This window comes from Prionailurus viverrinus, chromosome C1 (assembly GCF_022837055.1).
Source record: "Prionailurus viverrinus isolate Anna chromosome C1, UM_Priviv_1.0, whole genome shotgun sequence".
NCBI classification, from domain to species: Eukaryota; Metazoa; Chordata; class Mammalia; order Carnivora; family Felidae; genus Prionailurus; species Prionailurus viverrinus.
Window position 1 is genome coordinate 122618737 of NC_062568.1, and position 21835 is coordinate 122640571.

The following is a 21835-nucleotide window of genomic DNA, read 5'->3' on the forward strand; positions in this document are numbered from 1 at the left end:
GTCCACAAAAAGTGCTCTCACCTCCAAATTCCTATAGCAAGTTACTGTCTGTGCTCCTGATTTCTCATTGATATGGGGATAAGGCATGAGTTTTAATATTGTTAGTTTAAATTTCATAGGTCTATTTCTCTTCTCTGTAATTAGATTGGATCTCTTTGAGGAAGGGCAAAGCCTTGCAGGAGGCCTCAGTAAATATCTAATAATTGAATAATTGATATCAAGTGGCTAGGCCACTGTAAACAGGTATTATCAGATTGTTTCCTCCATAATTAGATTATAGCAAGTCACATTCTTGTAAGACATGGTACTTTCGCTATAACTTTGGTATTTTAATATTTGTTAGAAAAGCTGATCTACTGTGTGTGTGTGTGTGTACACAAAGGCAGATGAAATCTTAATATTGATATTACTCTGTCAAAACTGCAGAATGAAAAAAGTGTAATAATATTTTCCACATTTGTACCCAACTGTTACTAAATATATAGATACTTAGTAACATGTATAGGCAAAGTAGGCAAGTAATGTTGCTTTTCACCTGAGCATTTTGGTGCTGGGTAGATGCTGAATTAACAGAACAAGGCTACTTAAACAGTGCTCATTACCTCTGAAAAACTATAAATTTGCATTTTGAGAGAATGAATATGATTTCTAGAAATTACTTGGAAAAAAATTGTGGGTTTATATAGGAAATATATTCCTTCACATTATTAGCTTCAAATTAAGAATATTTTAGTTTGTTGAAATGGTTCTCTCCATATTTTTCTTATAGGAGAGGCAAATACAGGTCATAGTGGGGCTGCTGTTTGTAAATTTGATGTTAGGTATTTAGTGACTTGATGAAATTAAGCAATATGATTGTTTGGTTAATAAGCTCTGCCAAGAAATTTAAGTAAAGACCGGCATTTATACTAAATCAATTTAAAAGTGAGTTTTGAAAATTAGCTTCATAAATTAAACTGTATCCCATATTCTATTAAATATTTGTTTATGCCTATTTTTAGCATACTCTTTTCCTAGTGTTTTATAACTTTTCCCCCTAGGATTCTGAGGTTCCATGTTAAGGAATGTATAAAATATATAAAAAGTTAACATAGGGCATTCTACTTTTGAATCGTTAACTACCTGACTGTATGGAATTATCGAGGTAGACAGCTCAGTCACAATCTGATCCGTACCTGAGTGTAACTTTCTTTTGTATTGTGTACTTCAGATGGTTTCTTGGGGGGAAGGGGAGAAGGTAGCCCTTGTATTTGCCTGGGAATGTAATTAGACATTCTCCCCCCCACCGCCGCCCCCAAAAGTTCCATTATGTGGGATGCCTAACTTTCCTGAACACTCAAAACTCAGAACCACCAGCAGTGATCCCATTGGAAATCCCAATCTAATCTACACATATCTCTGATGGGACAAAATTTTATGTGCTGTTTTTCCCTTGGAAGGAAAAATGTCCTGAAAAAAAAGGCACTGAAATTTGTGCCCTCCCTCCCCCCAGACTCCTACAGCATGTTACTGTTTGTGCATGCATGTTCCAATATTTGGTCCCCAGGAGTTTTTAATTTAATATCTCATCTTATTTTTTAAAAATTTGATTTTGTCTTATAATTGCAAGGCTAAGTAAGAAAACAAAATTAGGCAGTTACTCTCCATTTACTCTTGTTACTCTAAGATCCTGGCTCAAATAAATATTTAATCAATATTACTAACAAATGTTTAATTCCCAGGAGTAAATTAGGCACATTGAAGATGATTTTAATAGTATAATTGAAACAAATTCTATGTTATCATAGCCAATTCTAATGAAAAATTTTTGCATAACATGTAGCTTCTAATAATTTTTAGCCAGGGGGCCACTTGTTTTGAGTAGGTGGAAATTGAAAATAGAAAAAAAAAAAAAAAAAAATATATATATATATATATATATATATATATATATATATATATTGCATTAAAACTATTGTATTGCCTCTTTGGGTGACCTGAGGCAGAATTTATTAATTTCACTTTTTCACAAATTAACTAAGGCATATCTTTGGGCCAACATGAAGGTCTTAAAGTGGTGGCTTGTTGCAGGGCAAAGGTCACTGTGAGTCAGAAGAATCAGGTTTGGTCCCAGTACTGCTACCAAGGAATTGCCTGGCTGTTAATTTCTCTGGACTTCTATTTCCTTATAAATAAAGGTGCTGGACTAAAAGATTTCTAAGGTTTCCCTTAGGTGTTAATTTCCATCCCTCTAGGAGTTCTCCAATGGTCTAGCAGGGCCCCCACTCAAGTTCATGGGAGGATGAGGCCTACTGGGATGAGGTACATGCTCTTTGGAGACTCTAGAGGACTAAGAGGGAAGGGAAAATTATTGCTGCATGTTTTGACAGTGGAACTTTCGACTGTCATAGTGAAGCCCAAACTGGAGTTGAGAAATTATTATTGGGGTGAGGGGAGGGATCCCTCCATGTGTCCAGTGGGGTTGTAGATGACTAGTCATTCAAGAATAGCCTTCTGTGGAAATCCCTATTTCTTAAGGATGCTGGCACAATACATCTGGGAAAATGGACTGGACTCATTTTGATAATCTCCTTGACTAGATTCCAAAGACTGGCTCTAGGAGTATAGAGACCATAATCACATACTCCACAGCTGTCCCCTTACAAAAAACAAAAATATCTGGAATGTCAATCAGATCCAATTACTCTCATTGTTGAATTTTCAAAGTGCATCTATGGGAAGCTTAGAAAATAACTATTTGGGGAAATTTTTTTTGAGATATGGTGCAGGTAAGTAGAGCTTGGGCTGGATTAAAATCCCAGCTCTACCACTTGGACAAGGAACTTGTCTCTTTCTTGATCAAAAAAAAAAAAAAAAAAAGGAAACTCTCTTTGTCTTTCTCATCTGTAAGTTGGGGATGATGACACTATCTGCTGGTTGTTTTCAAGACTCAGTGAGTTAATACTTGCTCGATATTGTAATGAGCATTTAAAAAATGTTAGCCCTTATGATACCATTTGTGGTTGCTATTGTGACAAAAATCAGATTACTGTAGTATTAAAAGTTCTTGCTGAATTGAATTAGAGAAAATAATGTGCTCCCCCTATTTTTTGTAATCTTAATTATTCCCAAAGTGAGTGGTACTGATAGGTAAAAAAGCTCACTTAAGATGTAGTTTACTTTAGGCCAGTTTTAGGGTCTCTATTGATTAATACTATTGTTCAGAAAGCAATGGAAATAGTTTGGGATACTGTGAAAAAGATTTGATTTTTAATATTAATAGTTAAATATATAATGTTAACTTTCAAATTTCTTTCAATTTGGGGGCACATCAGTTTAGACTATGAATCAAATATATATGTCATCTGAATTCTGTTTTTCATCAGGGAGAGAATTCAGAAAACAGTTTGGTTGTGGCACTTGAAACTCACTTTCATGAATCAGAAAAAATGAGATTCTAGTTACAAGAGTGAAACTTTGGAGGAAAATTTTTCTCCTCTGTGCCCCAAGGAAAACTCTGCACTATACATTGGAGGGGACTATGTTGGAATGGCTGAAATTGACCATCTATTGCTGACGCCATAATTTGTCAAACTGGAAAACAAGCTTGAAGCAGAAGGCTGAAAATATGTTATTCACATCAAGAAAGCTTTAGAGGTAGGGTTGTTTTAGAATATTAAGTTGTCCTCTATCATCTTCAACTCACTTTGTGGGCACCCTTTAAAAACAGAGTAAATTGTGACCATGATTTCCCATCTTTTTCTAGAATGGTGCACCACATAGAATTTCATACTTTAGTAGTTTCATCAAATGAGAAGGTGAGTTCTAATATCAGGGTAGAATGTGAAGAGTCCTAATCTGGAAATTGGATATTGAGCTGGAATCCTACCTTGGCCACTGCCCCGATGACTTAGACATTTCATTTAAGCCTTCGTTGCCTTATATGCTGTAAAATGATGATGTTGAATGAATGCTCTTTAAGTTTCCTAAAAATACTAATTTTTAAATAATTTTTTGGTTCTAAAATATGGTGGGAAGCCACCATGGGTGCCACCATGGATATGAAAATCCACTCCTGGGGGATGTTAGTGAGCCTTCATTAAACATCCTTCTTCAAGGAGTGTGAGAGGAAAATATCAGGTAGAGGCAAAGCCACAAGGTCCTTTGGGCCTTATATAGTTAATGCTTCTGTTACTCAGGGAATCTGGAAGCATTATTGATGCCCAGAAAGGAATCTATAGAAAACCCTAAAGCTTTCCAGAAGAAATCTCTAGGGCCTTGGAGGTAATCTTACCATCTTCATAGCAAGCTGCCTACCCTCAGAACTACCATGTCATTAAACTGATGGGAAAGATATAGTTTAATGTGATAGTGGTAGGTCTGTCCTAGAGATGGCATATAGAATTTTATTTTTGCTATAAGTGACTATTTCAATAAAGAAAAAATTTTGGATTTTTACTGTCATACAATATGAACAAACATGTTTCATAATTTGCATAGAAAATTTCATGAGCTGTCTTTCTTGTGGTCTATAACATACCTGACATCTATACATCTCCCCTCTTGCTCAGCATACTGAGGATGTTTAGGGGTAGAGGAAGGGCATATATTAACGTGGAGGTCACAGTTCCCTACCCCTTCTACTCAGACATGATGCTGGTAACTTCTATTGACAACATAGTGAAGTACCAGAAAATGAACTTCTGTTTTTCTCCGGGACACTAAATTTCTCTGTGCAAAAATGGGTGAATTCAGAGATCAACAGGTCTAAAGTGCAGTGTGGTGGACTAGAAAAAGTCTGAGGTAAGAGTCAATAAATCTAGAATTTTTCCTTCTGAGTTCTTCCATTTGGTGTAATGTTATGAGCATAACTTCTGGAGTCAGATGGGCCTTCCTGCTTGTATTACACTGGTCAAATGACTCGGCCCCTCTGAGCCTCAGATTCACCATTTGTAAAATGGAATTCTGTAGATATGTGGGAGCATCTCCCTCCGGTTGTGAGTAAAAGCACTGCCTAATTCTTCCTGGGAAGTGAAACACTTAGTTGACCAGCTCCATATCTATACTCCAAGAAGATGTCAATGATACCCACACTCTTAGCACAGGAATTCACAGTTACATGTTTGAGGCTCATCATGGGGCCTTTCAGAGATCTTGCTGAATCTTTGTTTATGCTAGGAATTTCCAGATGCCCCTACATAGAGATAATAGCAAAGGTGCAGATAGCAGCTCACACTTAAAAACTGGTCTGGCACTCTAAATTCACCTGGGAAAAGGTTAACACATGAAAAAAGTCAGTTTGCTCAAGGTGGGTGATTTTTGATAACATTACTAAACCTCCCAATTCTTTTTTCTTTAGGTAGGGGGTACTTCACCTCCTTCACTGTAATACTTGATTTATTCTTCAGGATTAAAGCAGCAGCTATATCCTAATGTTCATTCAATTTTAGGATAACCACAAAGGTTTCATGAATGTGAAATGCTAGTTACACAAATATGAAATGGATCTGTGATGAGGATACTGGGTACATGATATAACAAAGTCCCAAAGGCATTTCACCTGGGACCTGAGCTTTCCTTCTAGAACATCAGCAAACAGTTCAAAATTAATGTAGCACACCATGCAATTTGCCATATAGCTACACTAGCCTGATAATTTTTTTCCTCATTATATAAAACCTAATTAGTTAAAGGGCAATTCAAATGAAACTTTTATTTGGGGGATTTAGAAGTATTAAAGCAAAGGGAAAAAAAAAACAAACACTGCAGATGTCTAGATAGATGAACATGATTACTAATAACCCTTGGGTGGGGAAATGATTAACTTCATTATTTTCCTCATGATCCAGGTTTCTACAGCAAATCGGTGCCGAACAGAAATATCTGGATGCTGTATGGAACACAACTTTTACAAGGTCTCCAACTGGCATCAAATTTTTTCAAGTATGAAAACATCTCTGGGCTTTCTCAACAGGCTATTGGATCCCTGCAGCTAGCATCTCCCTTGTTCCACAGTCCCGTCAGTTAAATCAAATTAGAGATGAAGTTTAACTCCATGATGAAGGGAATGCTCATTATAAGAGAAAACAGGAAAATGGATTATTTCCTGTAAGTGAACCATGATTTCTAATTGAATGAGGTAGAGAGGAGAGGATATCCAAACACTTCCACCAATATTCTATGCTTTATATATCATGGTCTCAGCCACTGAAAAGTAATTTAAAGAAAAAATGTATACTTGGGTTCACAGAACGTTTACATCTCTCTTTTCTTTTGTTGCTTTTCTAAGAAATATCTTTACTTATTAAAAATTTTCAAGCTGTCTGAAATGGTGTTTCCTGATGTGATCTTCCATTTCAGTGGCTGGCCTACCTTTAACCTCGGACTCATCTGTCATCTGCTTTCTTCAGTGAGTATAACCCACACAAAGCTATGTGCACATTAGGCCAGTTCCTATTCTAATTATGGTCTGTATAATGTTTAACATATTAGGGAAATCACTTGCTTTTCAGGACTAAGGATCAGATAATATATGCTAGAAGGTAATCATTAGTTTATCACTCTAGCAAAAACATCCACACCAAACCAACTCTTAATTTGCATCATCAGCATCAACAAATGTTCACTTGGGTAAAATTGTGAATGTTTACTTATCAGTGTGTGATACATTTTATTAAAAAAGAATGAAACCTGAATGAATTACTGCCCCATTAGGTAAAGTAGTAACAGAGATCACAAGGCTCAAATGACTATAGATATATTTTTGGGATTCATTAATTGCTGACAATATCACCAGTATTTTTTTCAGCCATGGTCAAAAGCACATCAAAATGACCAAGTTTTAAATCAAGGACCTTTGAAATGGTTGGGAAGCCTATTTCCTAATAAATAGACAATAGCAGGTACAACAAATGATCTTAATGAGAAATTTGTTTCAAAAACATTTTTAGCAGATGATCGGAAAGGATGACCACTCTGTCAATGTATTTGAACCGTAATACTGGTATTGACAGTTTGAGATCTATACTGAAATCTATCAGGGCTTGAAAATCTTTAGCCATTGTGTATATAGCATACGTATGTGAATTTATGGTTACATAAATCAATAATTTACATCAGTAGTATATATCATTCCCTTTCCTTGAAATATGCTTTGGTGATGGGAGTCTCATGGGTATTACATCTGTTATAATGGCATTGTCTATGTACTTGGTGGAATTATGCTCGTTGCTTCTTTCTTTGGGATAAAGGTGAAAGCCCTGGGAAACACCCAAACTTAGTTAAAAACCCAAGCAACTCCCTCTTCTCTAGCTTATACCTTGGAAACCTCCTTCCTGCACCCTGTGGAATAGGCCGTGAGTCCTCTATGCAGGAATTCTTGCCCTTTGGAGAGGAAAGGAATACACTAGTGCACACAAGGAACACCTTATGAGGAGCACCACAAAGAAGGAATGTGCAAATGCCATTTAAGCAGCCTAGAAGATACAATCATGTTTGATGGTTTTATCGTAAATCTCTTGACTTTAAAGCCAGCAATAGGCAAGCTAGTTGTGTGTGATGTTGGGTGACTCCTGGAAGCTTTTACATCCTGTTTGCTGGAGAAATCTGAGGAAACACCCACTGAGCTCCAAACGGAGCTGCCAAAGGCACAATGAGGTCAGGTTACAAACTATCACTTTGTTAGAGGGTTTTCACTAGGCATTAAGGAGTTAAATTTTCCTAGGCTCCTGATTAAAAAAAGGTTGATACATTTGCCAAAGGCACAACAAAGCATCCTTTCAGGTCACCACCCATTTCAAAATAAAACAAAGCCAAACAAAAGTGGGATTTCCTGAATCAGGGTGTAAAAGGTCAACATCTGCTGATGCTCAGAGATGGGGCATGTGGCGGAGGCGGCCGAATGAAATGTCCAGTGAGCTGTACGGTCAGAGATTCCATGCAACACATGACTGACACCGTGAACAGAAACACACCCCAGCGCCAAAGAACTACTTTCCATCCATCCATTTCTGAAGATTGGATAGGTCAGACTGCCACAGCAGCCTCAATAGTCTGTGCCAGCTTGCTTCCATTTGGTTCCCTTTTGCTCACAAATGCATATGCAAATGAAATTGTCAAGGCCTGAAAGGAGCCTACTGTGGGGTATATGTATGTGTGTGTGTGTGTATACACACACACACACATACATATGTATACACACACACACACACACGCACACACACACACACAATTAGGCAAATGCCAGAGGAGATACTAAAGCAGAACCCGGAGACTACTAGAGCTGAACTTTCTCCATCTGCAAGACTGTAGCACTGATGCCATTTCAATAAGATCATAAAGGCCATGCTGTAGCATTAGGCCGGTATCTAAGAGGATGTGAACACTACTTCTATTTACAAAGCTGCTGATTTTCATGGCATTTAACATGCCCAGTGCTTAACAAAGCTGTGTCGGGGCCTATTCACAAGCTTAAGTACACCGGGTTGCTTTACAAACTGGAAGACCTGCCTGTGCATTTGTAAGAAGGAGGAAGTTGTTTTTATCCAAATGATCAGAGTATTGCTTTCACGATGGGTGTTGGGTTTTGCAACACCTCAGTGGCTGTTGTTTACACTGCAATCACCCTGGGTGGTACAGCACCCATGAGGAAGTCTGGGAGGGGTGAGACCACAGTGAAAATTCTTCCCTTCACTTACAGCACATAATCTTGGCTTTCTCAGTATTCTATTTTGAATCAGTTAATCTAACAATTGTTCAAAGGTTTTAGCCATCAGAGAGAAAGGCTGAGATATATAAAAACCCTGCTCCACAAAGCTGTGGGGCATTTCCTTAATGAGCATTTCAGGCTTGGTGTTGGGGTGTCATTGTTTTCTATGTGAAGAAGGAGCTATAGTCTGTTTCTCCTATGACAGCTGGGAGGATGCTGTCTGCCATGGCAGTGGGAGTTTCAGTTGCTTCTATTTCTACTAAAAGATTTCTTGCAGGAATTCTAGTAGCCAGATTCCTAAATTCTGCATATATTTTTTAATACCCCATTCTCTATCAAACTTAAGCCTAAGTAGTCAGGAAAAGATGGATCGCTGTATTTTAGGAGGGAGAAATGGACATACATTCTTTCATTCCTCCAGAAAACTAATGGTCGCCAACCTGCCTCTTTCAGGCCTTCACAAAGACTGGAGTACAATACATTACTAAAATTCCCTCCCCCTGGTTTTCTTGGGTTCTAATAAATATGCCTAAAGCATTTGTTGGTATTCACTCTCTGCTTTTAAAAATTACAGTAGAAATCCATACCCAGTCCTAAAGAGAAAGTTGAGTTTGTTGTTGGTTACTGAGTATGAGTACACAGGACTATTTATACTTTTGCTCATGAGCTATGGTTACCTCAGTAACTGCACCTCTGTAAAGGTAGCCTTCATTGATTAAAAGTAGTCAGGAAAACTGTGGTATTAGAGGAGTTATACATGGATAACTGTTTTATCTGTGCTCTCACCATATCTGTGCACAGAACAAACACAACAGTTCAATTCACAAAGAAAATACCCCTTCCATCAGAAATGGACACTGGGAAAATAGGTCTTAGGAGCCCAACAAGAAAACAGAACTAGCCTAGACTTGGTTTGGTGATTTTCTTTTTTTTACTTACTACCAATACTGGAAATACTGGGGATACCTGGAAAGAAAGAAAACAATAAAGAAAAATTGTTAGACAGTTATTAATACATGATATCTTTAACTTAATATAAAAATCTCAGAAACTTAACACTAAATAACATTCAGATCATTAGGAAATATGCACAGAAACAGAAAGACATATATTCATCCATCAAAACCGTTTTTGCTTTCATTCTAGAACTCCTGAACTTATCAGGGTTGGGAAATTAATGCTCAACTTCAACAGCTGGTTCAAGACTGCTTCATGACATCAAACATTTTGTGCCTGCCTCTAAGGTCAATAAACATTTTGTGGCACTGTATGTGGTTCAAAACAGATTTTAAGCTAGGCTTATGTTCCGGGCATAGAGTGCCAAATATACACTGTGTGGACCTGTGTAAATATCTCCACACGTGCAACAGATCTCTTTAAATGTGTTATGAGACACATATGTTAACTGTTGAAAGTCATTTGGCCCTTTATTTGATTAATTTCGCATAACCATCATTTTTAGCCCTCTTTTACTTGTCAGATATGTGGATTAAACTCTGTAATAGAAACTTAATTGAGCAGAATAATTCAAGAATACATTAGGTTGTTCATATTGATCATGCAGTTCATCAATTTTCTCAGCTTCCACTTTAATTTACAGGTTGTGCTAAGGTGGTGGCACCATTGCAGAATGCAATGGACTTGGTACAAACGTGGACATGAATTTAGTCTGTCCTGAGAGCAGGGGCATGGGAGCCAGGCTGCCTGGGTTTGAAGCTTTGCTCTTACACTCACTGACTGTGTGACCTTGGGCAAGTTGCTTACGCTCTCTGTAGCTTGGTTTCCTACCTCTTAGGGTTGCTGCAAAGATCACACAAATTGATACATGTAAAATACTCAAAATGCTGCTTGGCAGGTAGTGTGGACTACATCCGTCTTTACTATGATTACTGTTATTGATATAGTGGGTTCATCAAGCAAGCAATACAATGAAAGATACTGCTAATTAAGAGTCAGAGATTTATATCTTCTCCACTAAAGTTGGGTAGGGGTATGGATGGGAGCATGAGATGGGAATCAGACAGAACTGAGAGGCCAGCTTTGTAACTGATTAGCTGGGTGATGACTTCAGGCAGGTTCGCAGCCTCTCTATGCCTGTTTCCTCAACTGAAGGGGGCTAATACTACCTACTGCATAGGGCTGCTGTGAGGATTGGATGAAACAATCCATAAAAATGTCTGACACATGGTACACTGTCAATAAGTGATAGCTGTTAAGGAGCTGTTCAGACTTGTTCTCCACATCACTGGAGTGTGCTCCAAACAGGTGGTAAATGTAGGAATCATTAAACTTCTATTTTAGTATTTATCTTTGAACAACTGCCCTCTGCTTGTTTTAACATCTGACATTTGGCATAACCTATTTAATCATCGTAACTTAGAGATTTCTAGCTGTGTATTCTTTAAAACCAAGAGCCAACAAAGTCCCAGAGACATCACTATAAGCATAAAACATACAGACATCACAATGACTCTAAACCTGTATCTTTCTATAATAACACTGAATGTAAATGGATTAAATGCGCCAACCAAAAGACATAGGGTATCAGAATGGATAAAAAAACAAGACCCATCTATTTGCTGTCTACAAGAGACTCATTTTAGACCCGAGGACACCTTTAGATTGAGAGTGAGGGGATGGAGAACTAGTTATCATGCGACTGGAAGCCAAAAGAAAGCTGGAGTAGCCATACTTATATCAGACAAACTAGACTTTAAATTAAAGGCTATAACAAGAGATGAAGAAGGACATTATATAATAGTTACAGGGTCTATCCATCAGGAAGAGCTAACAATTATAAATGTCTATGCACCGAATACCGGAGCCCCCAAATATATAAAACAATTACTCATAAACATAAGCAACCTTATTGAGAAGAATGTGGTAATTGCAGGGGACTTTAATACACCACTTACAGAAACAGATAGATCATCTAGACACACAGTCAATAAAGAAACAAGGGCCCTGAATGAGACATTGGATCAGATGGACTTGACAGATATATTTAGAACTCTGCATCCCAAAGCAACAGAATATACTTTCTTCTCGAGTGCACATGGAACATTCTCCAAGATAGATCATATACTGGGTCACAAAACAGCCCTTCATAAGTTTACAAGAATTGAAATTATACCATGCTTACTTTCAGACCACAATGCTATGAAGCTTGAAATCAACCACAGAAAAAAGTCTGGAAAACCTCCAAAAGCATGGAGGTTAAAGAACACCCTACTAACGAATGAGTGGGTCAACCAGGCAATTAGAGAAGAAATTAAAAAATATATGGAAACAAACGAAAATGAAAATACAACAATCCAAACGCTTTGGGACGCAGCAAAGGCAGTCCTGAGAGGAAAATACATTGCAATCCAGGCTTATCTCAAGAAACAAGAAAAATCCCAAATACAAAATCTAACAGCACACCTAAAGGAACTAGAAGCAGAACAGCAAAGGCAGCCTAAGCCCAGCAGAAGAAGAGAAATAATAAAGATCAGAGCAGAAATAAACAATATAGAAACTAAAAAAACTGTAGAGCAGATCAACGAAACCAAGAGTTGGTTTTTTGAAAAAATAAACAAAATTGACAAACCTCTAGCCAGGCTTCTCAAAAAGAAAAGGGAGATGACCCAAATAGATAAAATCATGAATGAAAATGGAATTATTACAACCAATCCCTCAGAGATACAAACAATTATCAGGGAATACTATGAAAACTTATATGCCAACAAATTGGACAACCTGGAAGAAATGGACAAATTCCTGAACACCCACACTCTTCCAAAACTCAATCAGGAGGAAATAGAAAGCTTGAACAGACCCATAACCAGCGAAGAAATTGAATCGGTTATCAAAAATCTCCCAACAAATAAGAGTCCAGGACCAGATGGCTTCCCAGGGGAGTTCTACCAGACGTTTAAAGCAGAGATAATACCTATCCTTCTCAAGCTATTCCAAGAAATAGAAAGGGAAGGAAAACTTCCAGACTCATTCTATGAAGCCAGTATTACTTTGATTCCTAAACCAGAGAGAGACCCAGTAAAAAAAGAGAACTACAGGCCAATATCCCTGATGAATATGGATGCAAAAATTCTCAATAAGATACTAGCAAATCGAATTCAACGGCATATAAAAAGAATTATTCACCATGATCAAGTGGGATTCATTCCTGGGATGCAGGGCTGGTTCAACATTCGCAAATCAATCAACGTGATACATCACATTAACAAAAAAAGAGAGAAGAACCATATGATCCTGTCAATCGATGCAGAAAAGGCCTTCGACAAAATCCAGCACCCTTTCTTAATAAAAACCCTTGAGAAAGTCGGGATAGAAGGAACATACTTAAAGATCATAAAAGCCATTTATGAAAAGCCCACAGCTAACATCATCCTCAACGGGGAAAAACTGAAAGCTTTTTCCCTGAGATCAGGAACACGACAAGGATGCCCACTCTCACCGCTGCTGTTTAACATAGTGCTGGAAGTTCTAGCATCAGCAATCAGACAACAAAAGGAAATCAAAGGCATCAAAATTGGCAAAGATGAAGTCAAGCTTTCGCTTTTTGCAGATGACATGATATTATACATGGAAAATCCGATAGACTCCACCAAAAGTCTGCTAGAACTGATACAGGAATTCAGCAAAGTTGCAGGATACAAAATCAATGTACAGAAATCAGTTGCATTCTTATACACTAACAATGAAGCAACAGAAAGACAAATAAAGAAACTGATCCCATTCACAATTGCACCAAGAAGCATAAAATACCTAGGAATAAATCTAACCAAAGATGTAAAGGATCTGTATGCTGAAAACTATAGAAAGCTTATGAAGGAAATTGAAGAAGATTTAAAGAAATGGAAAGACATTCCCTGCTCATGGATTGGAAAAATAAATATTGTCAAAATGTCAATACTACCCAAAGCTATCTACACATTCAATGCAATCCCAATCAAAATTGCACCAGCATTCTTCTCGAAACTAGAACAAGCAATCCTAAAATTCATATGGAACCACAAAAGGCCCCGAATAGCCAATGGAATTTTGAAGAAGAAGACCAAAGCAGGAGGCATCACAATCCCAGACTTTAGCCTCTACTACAAAGCTGTCATCATCAAGACAGCATGGTATTGGCACCAAAACAGACACATAGACCAATGGAATAGAATAGAAACCCCAGAACTAGACCCACAAACGTATGGCCAACTCATCTTTGACAAAGCAGGAAAGAACATCCAATGGAAAAAAGACAGCCTCTTTAACAAATGGTGCTGGGAGAACTGGACAGCAACATGCAGAAGGTTGAAACTAGACCACTTTCTCACACCATTCACAAAAATAAACTCAAAATGGATAAAGGACCTAAATGGGAGACAGGAAACCATCAAAACCTTAGAGGAGAAAGCAGGAAAAGACCTCTCTGACCTCAGCCGTAGCAATCTCTTACTCGACACATCCCCAAAGGCAAGGGAATTAAAAGCAAAAGGGAATTACTGGGACCTTATGAAGATAAAAAGCTTCTGCACAGCAAAGGAAACAACCAACAAAACTAAAAGGCAACCAACGGAATGGGAAAAGATATTCGCAAATGACATATCAGACAAAGGGCTAGTATCCAAAATCTATAAAGAGCTCACCAAACTCCACACCCGAAAAACAAATAACCCAGTGAAGAAATGGGCAGAAAACATGAATAGACACTTCTCTAAAGAAGACATCCGGATGGCCAACAGGCACATGAAAAGATGTTCAGCGTCGCTCCTTATCAGGGAAATACAAATCAAAACCACACTCAGGTATCACCTCACGCCAGTCAGAGTGGCCAAAATGAACAAATCAGGAGACTATAGATGCTGGAGAGGATGTGGAGAAACGGGAACCCTCCTGCGCTGTTGGTGGGAATGCAAATTGGTGCAGCCGCTATGGAAAGCAGTGTGGAGGTTCCTCAGAAAATTAAAAATAGACCTACCCTATGACCCAGCAATAGCACTGCTAGGAATTTATCCAAGGGATACAGGAGCACTGATGCATAGGGCCACGTGTACCCCAATGTTCATAGCAGCACTCTCAACAATAGCCAAATTATGGAAAGAGCCTAAATGTCCATCAACTGATGAATGGATAAAGAAATTGTGGTTTATATACACAATGGAATATTACGTGGCAATGAGAAAAAATGAAATATGGCCTTTTGTAGCAACGTGGATGGAACTGGAGAGTGTGATGCTAAGTGAAATAAGCCATACAGAGAAAGACAGATACCATATGGTTTCACTCTTATGTGGATCCTGAGAAACTTAACAGGAACCCATGGGGGAGGGGAAGGAAAAAAAAAAAAAAGAGGTTAGAATGGGAGACAGCCAAAGCATAAGAGACTGTTAAAAACTGAGAACAAACTGAGGGTTGATGGGGGGTGGGAGGGAGGAGAGGGTGGGTGATGGGTATTGAGGAGGGCACCTTTTGGGATGAGCACTGGGTGTTGTATGGAAACCAATTTGTCAATAAATTTCAGAAAAAAAAAAAAAACCAAGAGCCATTTTCCTATTTCCTAATGGGGAGGGGTATGAAGGAATTAAAGCATACCATGATTTTTTAAAAACCTTGGAAGGAGTGAAATTTTATTTTCAGTTATTAAATACATTCAAAATCTCTTGATTTTTAAATGCACAGGGTTTATGGAGCTTCAGCTTAATTACTGATTACTCTTCGACCCAAACTGGAAATCTAAATTTCCATTTCTGTGTTTTAACTCTGTCCTCTGAACTGAATTTCATGCTGAAAGCAATCTCTTCAAAGGACTGCTGAGTTCCTGACCGATACTTTGGCAGACTATCTTTGCTGCAGCGTGACAGTGACTTGGTACTGAATCTTTCTTTCTTTCTTTCTTTCTTTCTTTCTTTCTTTCTTTCTTTCTTCTCTCTCTCCCTTCTTTCTTTCTTTCTTTCTTTCTTTCTTTCTTTCTTTCTTTCTTTCTTTCTTTCTTTCTTTCTTTCTTTCTTTCTTTTGTAAATCCCCTGTTGAGTGAGGTATAATGGAAGCATCACAATTTTAGTATCAATGGCAGAAGCTCCAAATTCCCCCATGATTGAAAATCCTGCTCCATCAGAACTGCTTGCCTTTTATAATCCGTCAAAGAGAATGGAAGTTAGGATGGCAGAAAGAGACTTTTCGGGTGTTTTGAAACTTACATGGAGTTAGAGGGCCATGCATAATGCAAGGCGAAGTTCTCAGGATGTTTGGCCAGGCAGCTGGAGAGAGAGGGAACCTGCAAGACTATTTAATGCAGTACTTGCTGCAGCTGAATACGGTAGAATGATGCAGAAATGTTTCCATTCCTTTGGGGATGCTAGCGCAGGAAGAAATGTTCACTGCAGCTGTACAAAGCTTGCCAAGCAAGGCCATTCTGAGATCTTATTTTCCTCATGAAGATGTTTTCCATTACCTAACATTTTGGATGCTTAAAATTCAGCCCCTTCCTCATTTTGTGGCTTACAATTTTTGGGGGTAGTGTCAGGTGAGTCACTTTCTATTCCATTGCTGTAAAATGGGAATTCCTTAGAAAAGCCTTTTAAACTGTTTGCTGGCATAAAGATTTTTGAAGTAGAAAATATGTGAACACCAAGGGATAGCCATTAGTACATTTTCGAATGTTATTATTACTATTATTTTTCCAAATGTTCCTTATTGTACTGTCCAAACACCTTGGTCTGGGTTCTCTACAGACAACTAAAGAATTTAATAAACCCATTACAGTCATTAAAAAGAGTAAGGTAAGCCATGAGAAGCCTTCCAAGAGTAAGACAAGAGGGCTGTCATTCATGAAAGGTGGGCTTCTTTGGGGGTCTGTAAAGGATGAATAAATGAATATAATTTCATCTGACAACACAGAAAGTGCCCATGAACCACGGGGATGAGAGTCAGATTATCTAGACACATGTTGGCAGTTCTTAATCACTCCCTGTGAAGTAATAAGTATTAGGTAAAGAATATTTTTACCCTTAAAATTGAGCTTGGAAGTTATTCTTTCCCTTCTTTTTTCATCTCCCTGATGTGAAATAGCCACTCCCTGTGATCACACACCTCTTTGTACAGGCCTCCCTGAAAAACTTATCAACTTACTTATAATTGTTTGTGTGTCTGTCTGAGAGGTCTGAAGGATAGTCACCATGTCTCATTCCTTTCTGTATTTCTAGTATCTGCCTGGGACAATGCCTGGTACAGAAAAGCTGCTCAAAGTATATTTGAGCAAAACTTTATCACTTGTTACCAAAATAGTTTCTATCAAATGAAAATACTTTTGGCCATAATATGATCTTGTCCCCTATAAAGTGTTCAACTGAGATAGTTCTCAGAGTTCAGAGTTAATGGGTACTTTTGTTCTCTCTGAACACTTACTTCATTCTGATAGCCAGAGTTATACGATATTCCTTGCCTTCTAGAAAGTGCAGTGGCTCAGAACACAATCTGGTGCTCAACTGGGTAAACTCATTTAATATTTGGCTTATTTGCCTTCCATTCCTTCTTTCACATCTTTTTTTTAACCCTCTATTTGGATACTCTTATTTGTATTTGTCTTTTCCCCTAAGCCACCCAAGGGAAAGTACAGATTTTGTGGAGGTCTAAAGCATATTCAAATCTGGGAGCTCTCTTTGAGAAAAAGAATATTAACTTTAAAATATAAAATTAAATATAAAATTTACTTTTTAAGGTTAGAAGGATTCTGATGAGGAATCCTAAAACTCAAGCTTCATTAGGTTAAACCTCACCTCTGAAGCAACCTCAAAAATACTTGGGAAAGATAAACAGATGATAGGTAGACAGACAGGAAGCACGATACCAGGTAGGCTAATTCAGAAAGAGTAATTTAAAAATGAAGAGCAGACAGGGAGTTAAGAAATAATCTCATCGAGCTTTTCATTTTAGAAAAGAGGAAACTGAATGCACAAAGAGAAGAAAGAGAGAGCCTTGCCCAAGTCAACACTTTTAAATTCAACATTGGAACAGTTAATTCCCAATCCTTGTCTGATTAGACACTGCTGAACTTGCACTGAGGAAATGAAGCACAGGTATGCATGAGTTTGAGAGGAAGGTTCTGCAATACATGGTATATAGAAAATGCTCCTTCAGTCGAGATACACACACACGCTGAATAAGCCAAAGGGTTTCGTGTATCAAAAGAATGAGAAGGCACTTAGGGCTAGTCCTTCCTCAACTGTAGGCACTTATGGCTAGTCCTTCCTCAACTGGCCCTTCCACTCCTGTATTTAGTTTAATGTTTGTTTTAAAGGAATTTGCTACAATTAGGGGGATGAGAACTTAGTAGAATTATACAATCATTTTCTTCTTCCCGTTCTCCTCTTTCTCCTTCTCCTTCTCTTTCTGTTTTCAATTTTACTAACCCTCCCACCAAGTAAATGGCTAAAGGGGGCATAGTTAAGCAACATGATGGAGATCGCAAAAATAAACATCCTAATCTTCCAAAGCAGATTAATGCAGTGCTAAGAGTCATAACTCCTTCTGAGAATCAATGCAAAGTCGGCAGCTTTTCATCAAGAGGAAATCAGAAGGGACACAGATTTGCCATGCCTCAAAATGAGAGGAAATATTACCACTGTTGTGATAGATGGTTTGAAAACAGCCCATCAAGTAGATGGCTAGATCTTCAGGGGAAGCCAGGCTGCGGCCATCGGGAGCTATAATTTCAAAAAACCCAGTTGAAGAAGAGGTGGGTGATGAGGAAGAAAACACTCTGCAGCCTCATTTGTATTCTGGGGGAATAATTTCCAATGTCCTTCCAGCCCTAATCCCTGGTCCCACTGTGTTGATAGGAGGCACAGTGAGTTGTCTGCCGGGAACTTGAAAGTAAAGGAAATAAGGTTGCCTTCATAGAATTATAGTGTGAAATCACCATATAAATGATCCAATCAAAGATAGCTAAAGTCATCTTACAACAGAAGGACATGAGTGTATGTGATTGACTTGACATAGGTGACATCAACCTGATGTAGCCTATTGACAGATCTGAAGAATGGAAGAATGGCCAATCAGAAGGGGGAGGCCTAGAAAGGAGCAGCATCCCAAGGCATATGGTAGCACTGCTGGCCCAGCACTGTTTCAGGAAGAGGGAGGGGCAACCTGAAAGCTTTCAGGCCTGCAGTGTTCTGTTGGCATTAAGGAGGCTGACTCTGTGGCAGGATGGATGTGTCAGGATGTTTCAGTCTCATGTTATTAGCATTAGAGTCATTTAAATTTCCTGATGCCATGCTCACCAAGCAACTTTCTGATTGTTATCTGGCTCTGCAAGGAGTCTCAATTACAAGGGAGAGAATACACTGGTCATGAGGACTTAAATATTCTGAATACCATAACAGTTATTTCATATTCTACATGAATAAGCTGGGATCTGGACATAATTTATCTCCCTACATAGCTGTTATCTCCAAAAGGAGGATTTACACATCCGGCTGGGATGAGTCCATGTGTTAGATCTCAGTGAAATTATAATGACAATAGCATCTCATTCCATTGTGTGCTTACTATGTGTCTGCCTCTGTTCTAAATACCTTACATGCATTTGGGGCACCCGGGTGGCTTAGTTGGTTGAGTGCTGACTTCAGCTCAGGTGATGATCTCATAGTTTGTGAGTTCGAGTCCCGCTTTGGGTTCTGTGCTGATAGCTCAGAGCCTGAAGCCTGCTTGGGGTCTGTGTGTCCCTCTTTCTCTACCCCTCCCCCACTCGTGCTCTTTCTCTCTCTCTCAAAAATAAAATAAAAAACATTAAAAAATGTAAATACCTTACATGCATTAATCCATTTAATTTTAATGACAACATTATGAGGTCAACACTCAGGTTTATTCTATGGATGGGAGAAACTCAAAAACAAACAGCTTGCCTAAGATCATCTCTTAAGGAAACTGATTTGAATCCAGAGATCCAGGTTGCAGAGCTTGCACCTGTAACAACCACTCTATACCATCTCTTAATTTATTTTAGGTCCCTATCTCTTATCTCCAATCTTCAAACAACAACTCTGAAAATTAAAAGTTTTTTTTTTCTCCCAAATTTACCTCCAGCACAACATAACATGCTCTGAACTAATTTGGTGGTAAAACCTGAGTGAAAGGGGCATAAGGTGAGAATAATCAGAGGTTTGCTGCAGAAATATTACAGTGTTTTCAAGTGGTGCTACCTCATATTGTGCTGTGAAAATGGTTATAATATATGTCTACAATATATGTATTACCTTTTAAAATCCCAACAGTTTTGAATTCCAAGTCATATTTGGTCCCATGAGCTTCAGATAAAGACTGTGTGGATTGATGGTTATACATGAATAATTTGGTATTCTGGTTTTGTATATTGGGCTGACAGCTTGGCATGCATATATATATATATATATATATATATATATATATATGCATATATATATATATATATATATATATATATATATATATATATGGCTCTGAGAGGAAAGTCCTCTCTTATTGTGCTGTAGAACCAGGGGTCTCAGCCTGAAAGGCTGGTGGGCAGAATCTGACAGTGCTCAAGTCAGTGAGGCCATGAATGACATTTGCGGAAGTCTGGGAAGCTCAGCCAGCCAATGTGCCATCTCTAGATGGTCAGATGGGTTATGAGTACCCTTGAAAAAAAATGAGTCTTTTCCCTGTTGTATTTCCTCCAAGATGGCTGGCTCTTCCTGTAGGAGATTGTAGACCTTTGTGTTAGAGCTGCTGAGCTGTGAAGACCATACATTCCAGGAGACAGGGGAAAATGGATGGGAGGTCAATGTACCACATGCACATTACAGCCTTATTTAGGTTTTCTTAGTCATTCACAAAATAGTTAATTCCACAAGCATTTATAAAGGCCAGAAATACAGTATGGTACTGTTCTTAAATTGCTAACATTTTAGCTCTTGAAGTCATATAGACCTGAGTTTAAATCTTGTTCAGTAAATCAGGACACTATAGATGCTGGAGAGGATGTGGAGAAACAGGAACCCTCTTGCACTGCTGGTGGGAATTAAAACTGGTGCAGCTGTTCTGGAAAACAGTGTGGAGGTTCCTCAAAAAACTGAAAATAGATCTACCCTAGGACCCAGCAATAGCACTGCTAGAAATTTACCCAAGGGATATAGGAGTGCTAATGTATAGGGGCACTTGTACCCCAATGTTTATAGCAGCACTTTCAACAACAGCCAAATTATGGAAAGAGTCTAAATGTCCATTAACCGACAAATGGATAAAAATGTGGTTTACGCATATAACGGAATACTATTTGGCAATGAGAAAGAATGAAATCTGGCCATTTGTAGCATTGTGGATGTAACTGGAGGGTATTATGATAAGTGAAATAAGTCAGGCAGAGAAAGACAGACACCATATGTTTTCACTCTTATGTGGATCCTGAGAAACTTAACAGAAGACCATGGAGGAGGGGAAGGGGGAAAAATGTTACAGAGAGGGAGGGAAGCAAACCATAAGAGACTCTTAAATACTGAGAACAAACTGACGGTTGATGGGGGGTGGGGGGAGGGGAAAGTGGGTGACGGGCATTGAGGAGGGCACCTGTTGGGACGAGCACTGGGTGTTGCATGGAAACCAATTTGAAAATAATTATATTTTTAAAAAGTAATAAATCTTGTTCTGTGACGTATTTGCTGTGTGACCTTGGAAAAACTTACTTAGTGATCTTTGTGTGCCTGTTCTTTCTTATCTGTCAGATGGAGATAAAAATAGCACACACCCCATGAGGATTGTTATAAGAATTTAATGCAAGAAAGCACTTCACAAACTATAAAAGCCTGTGGTAAACTTAATAAATAGAAGCTACCATTATTATTATTACAATCTTGGTCATAGAAAGTCAACCAACTGTAAGTGTACATACGCTACCAAAAATCTAGAGCGAAAAGAGCAGTTAATTTTGCGTGGGAGAATCTAGGTAGGCTTCACTGAGGAGTTGACATTGAGGAGCAGTCTTGAAAAAGGAGAATTAAAATAGAAAGTGACAGAAAGGCAATTTGGAGAAAGGAATAAATTCAGTGTCCGGCATGTGGACTTTGAGATCTTCATAGACAGCTGGAAAAACCAGTGTGGATTCATTAGAGCAATTCTAGGCTGTAATTGGCTGATTACTATCAAACC

General features: G+C 38.4%; 1 protein-coding gene across 3 annotated transcripts in view; it reads right to left on the reverse strand.

The window, feature by feature from the left end:
* The window catches only part of NTNG1 (netrin G1), a 339124-nt gene that overhangs the window by 61340 nt on the left and 255949 nt on the right, over positions 1-21835 (reverse strand). For all 3 annotated transcript variants that reach the window (XM_047871014.1, XM_047871016.1, XM_047871015.1), the window contains exon 5: positions 9626-9652. In XM_047871014.1, coding sequence (XP_047726970.1) covers positions 9626-9652 — 27 coding nt within the window. The remainder of the gene's footprint in view (positions 1-9625; positions 9653-21835) is intronic.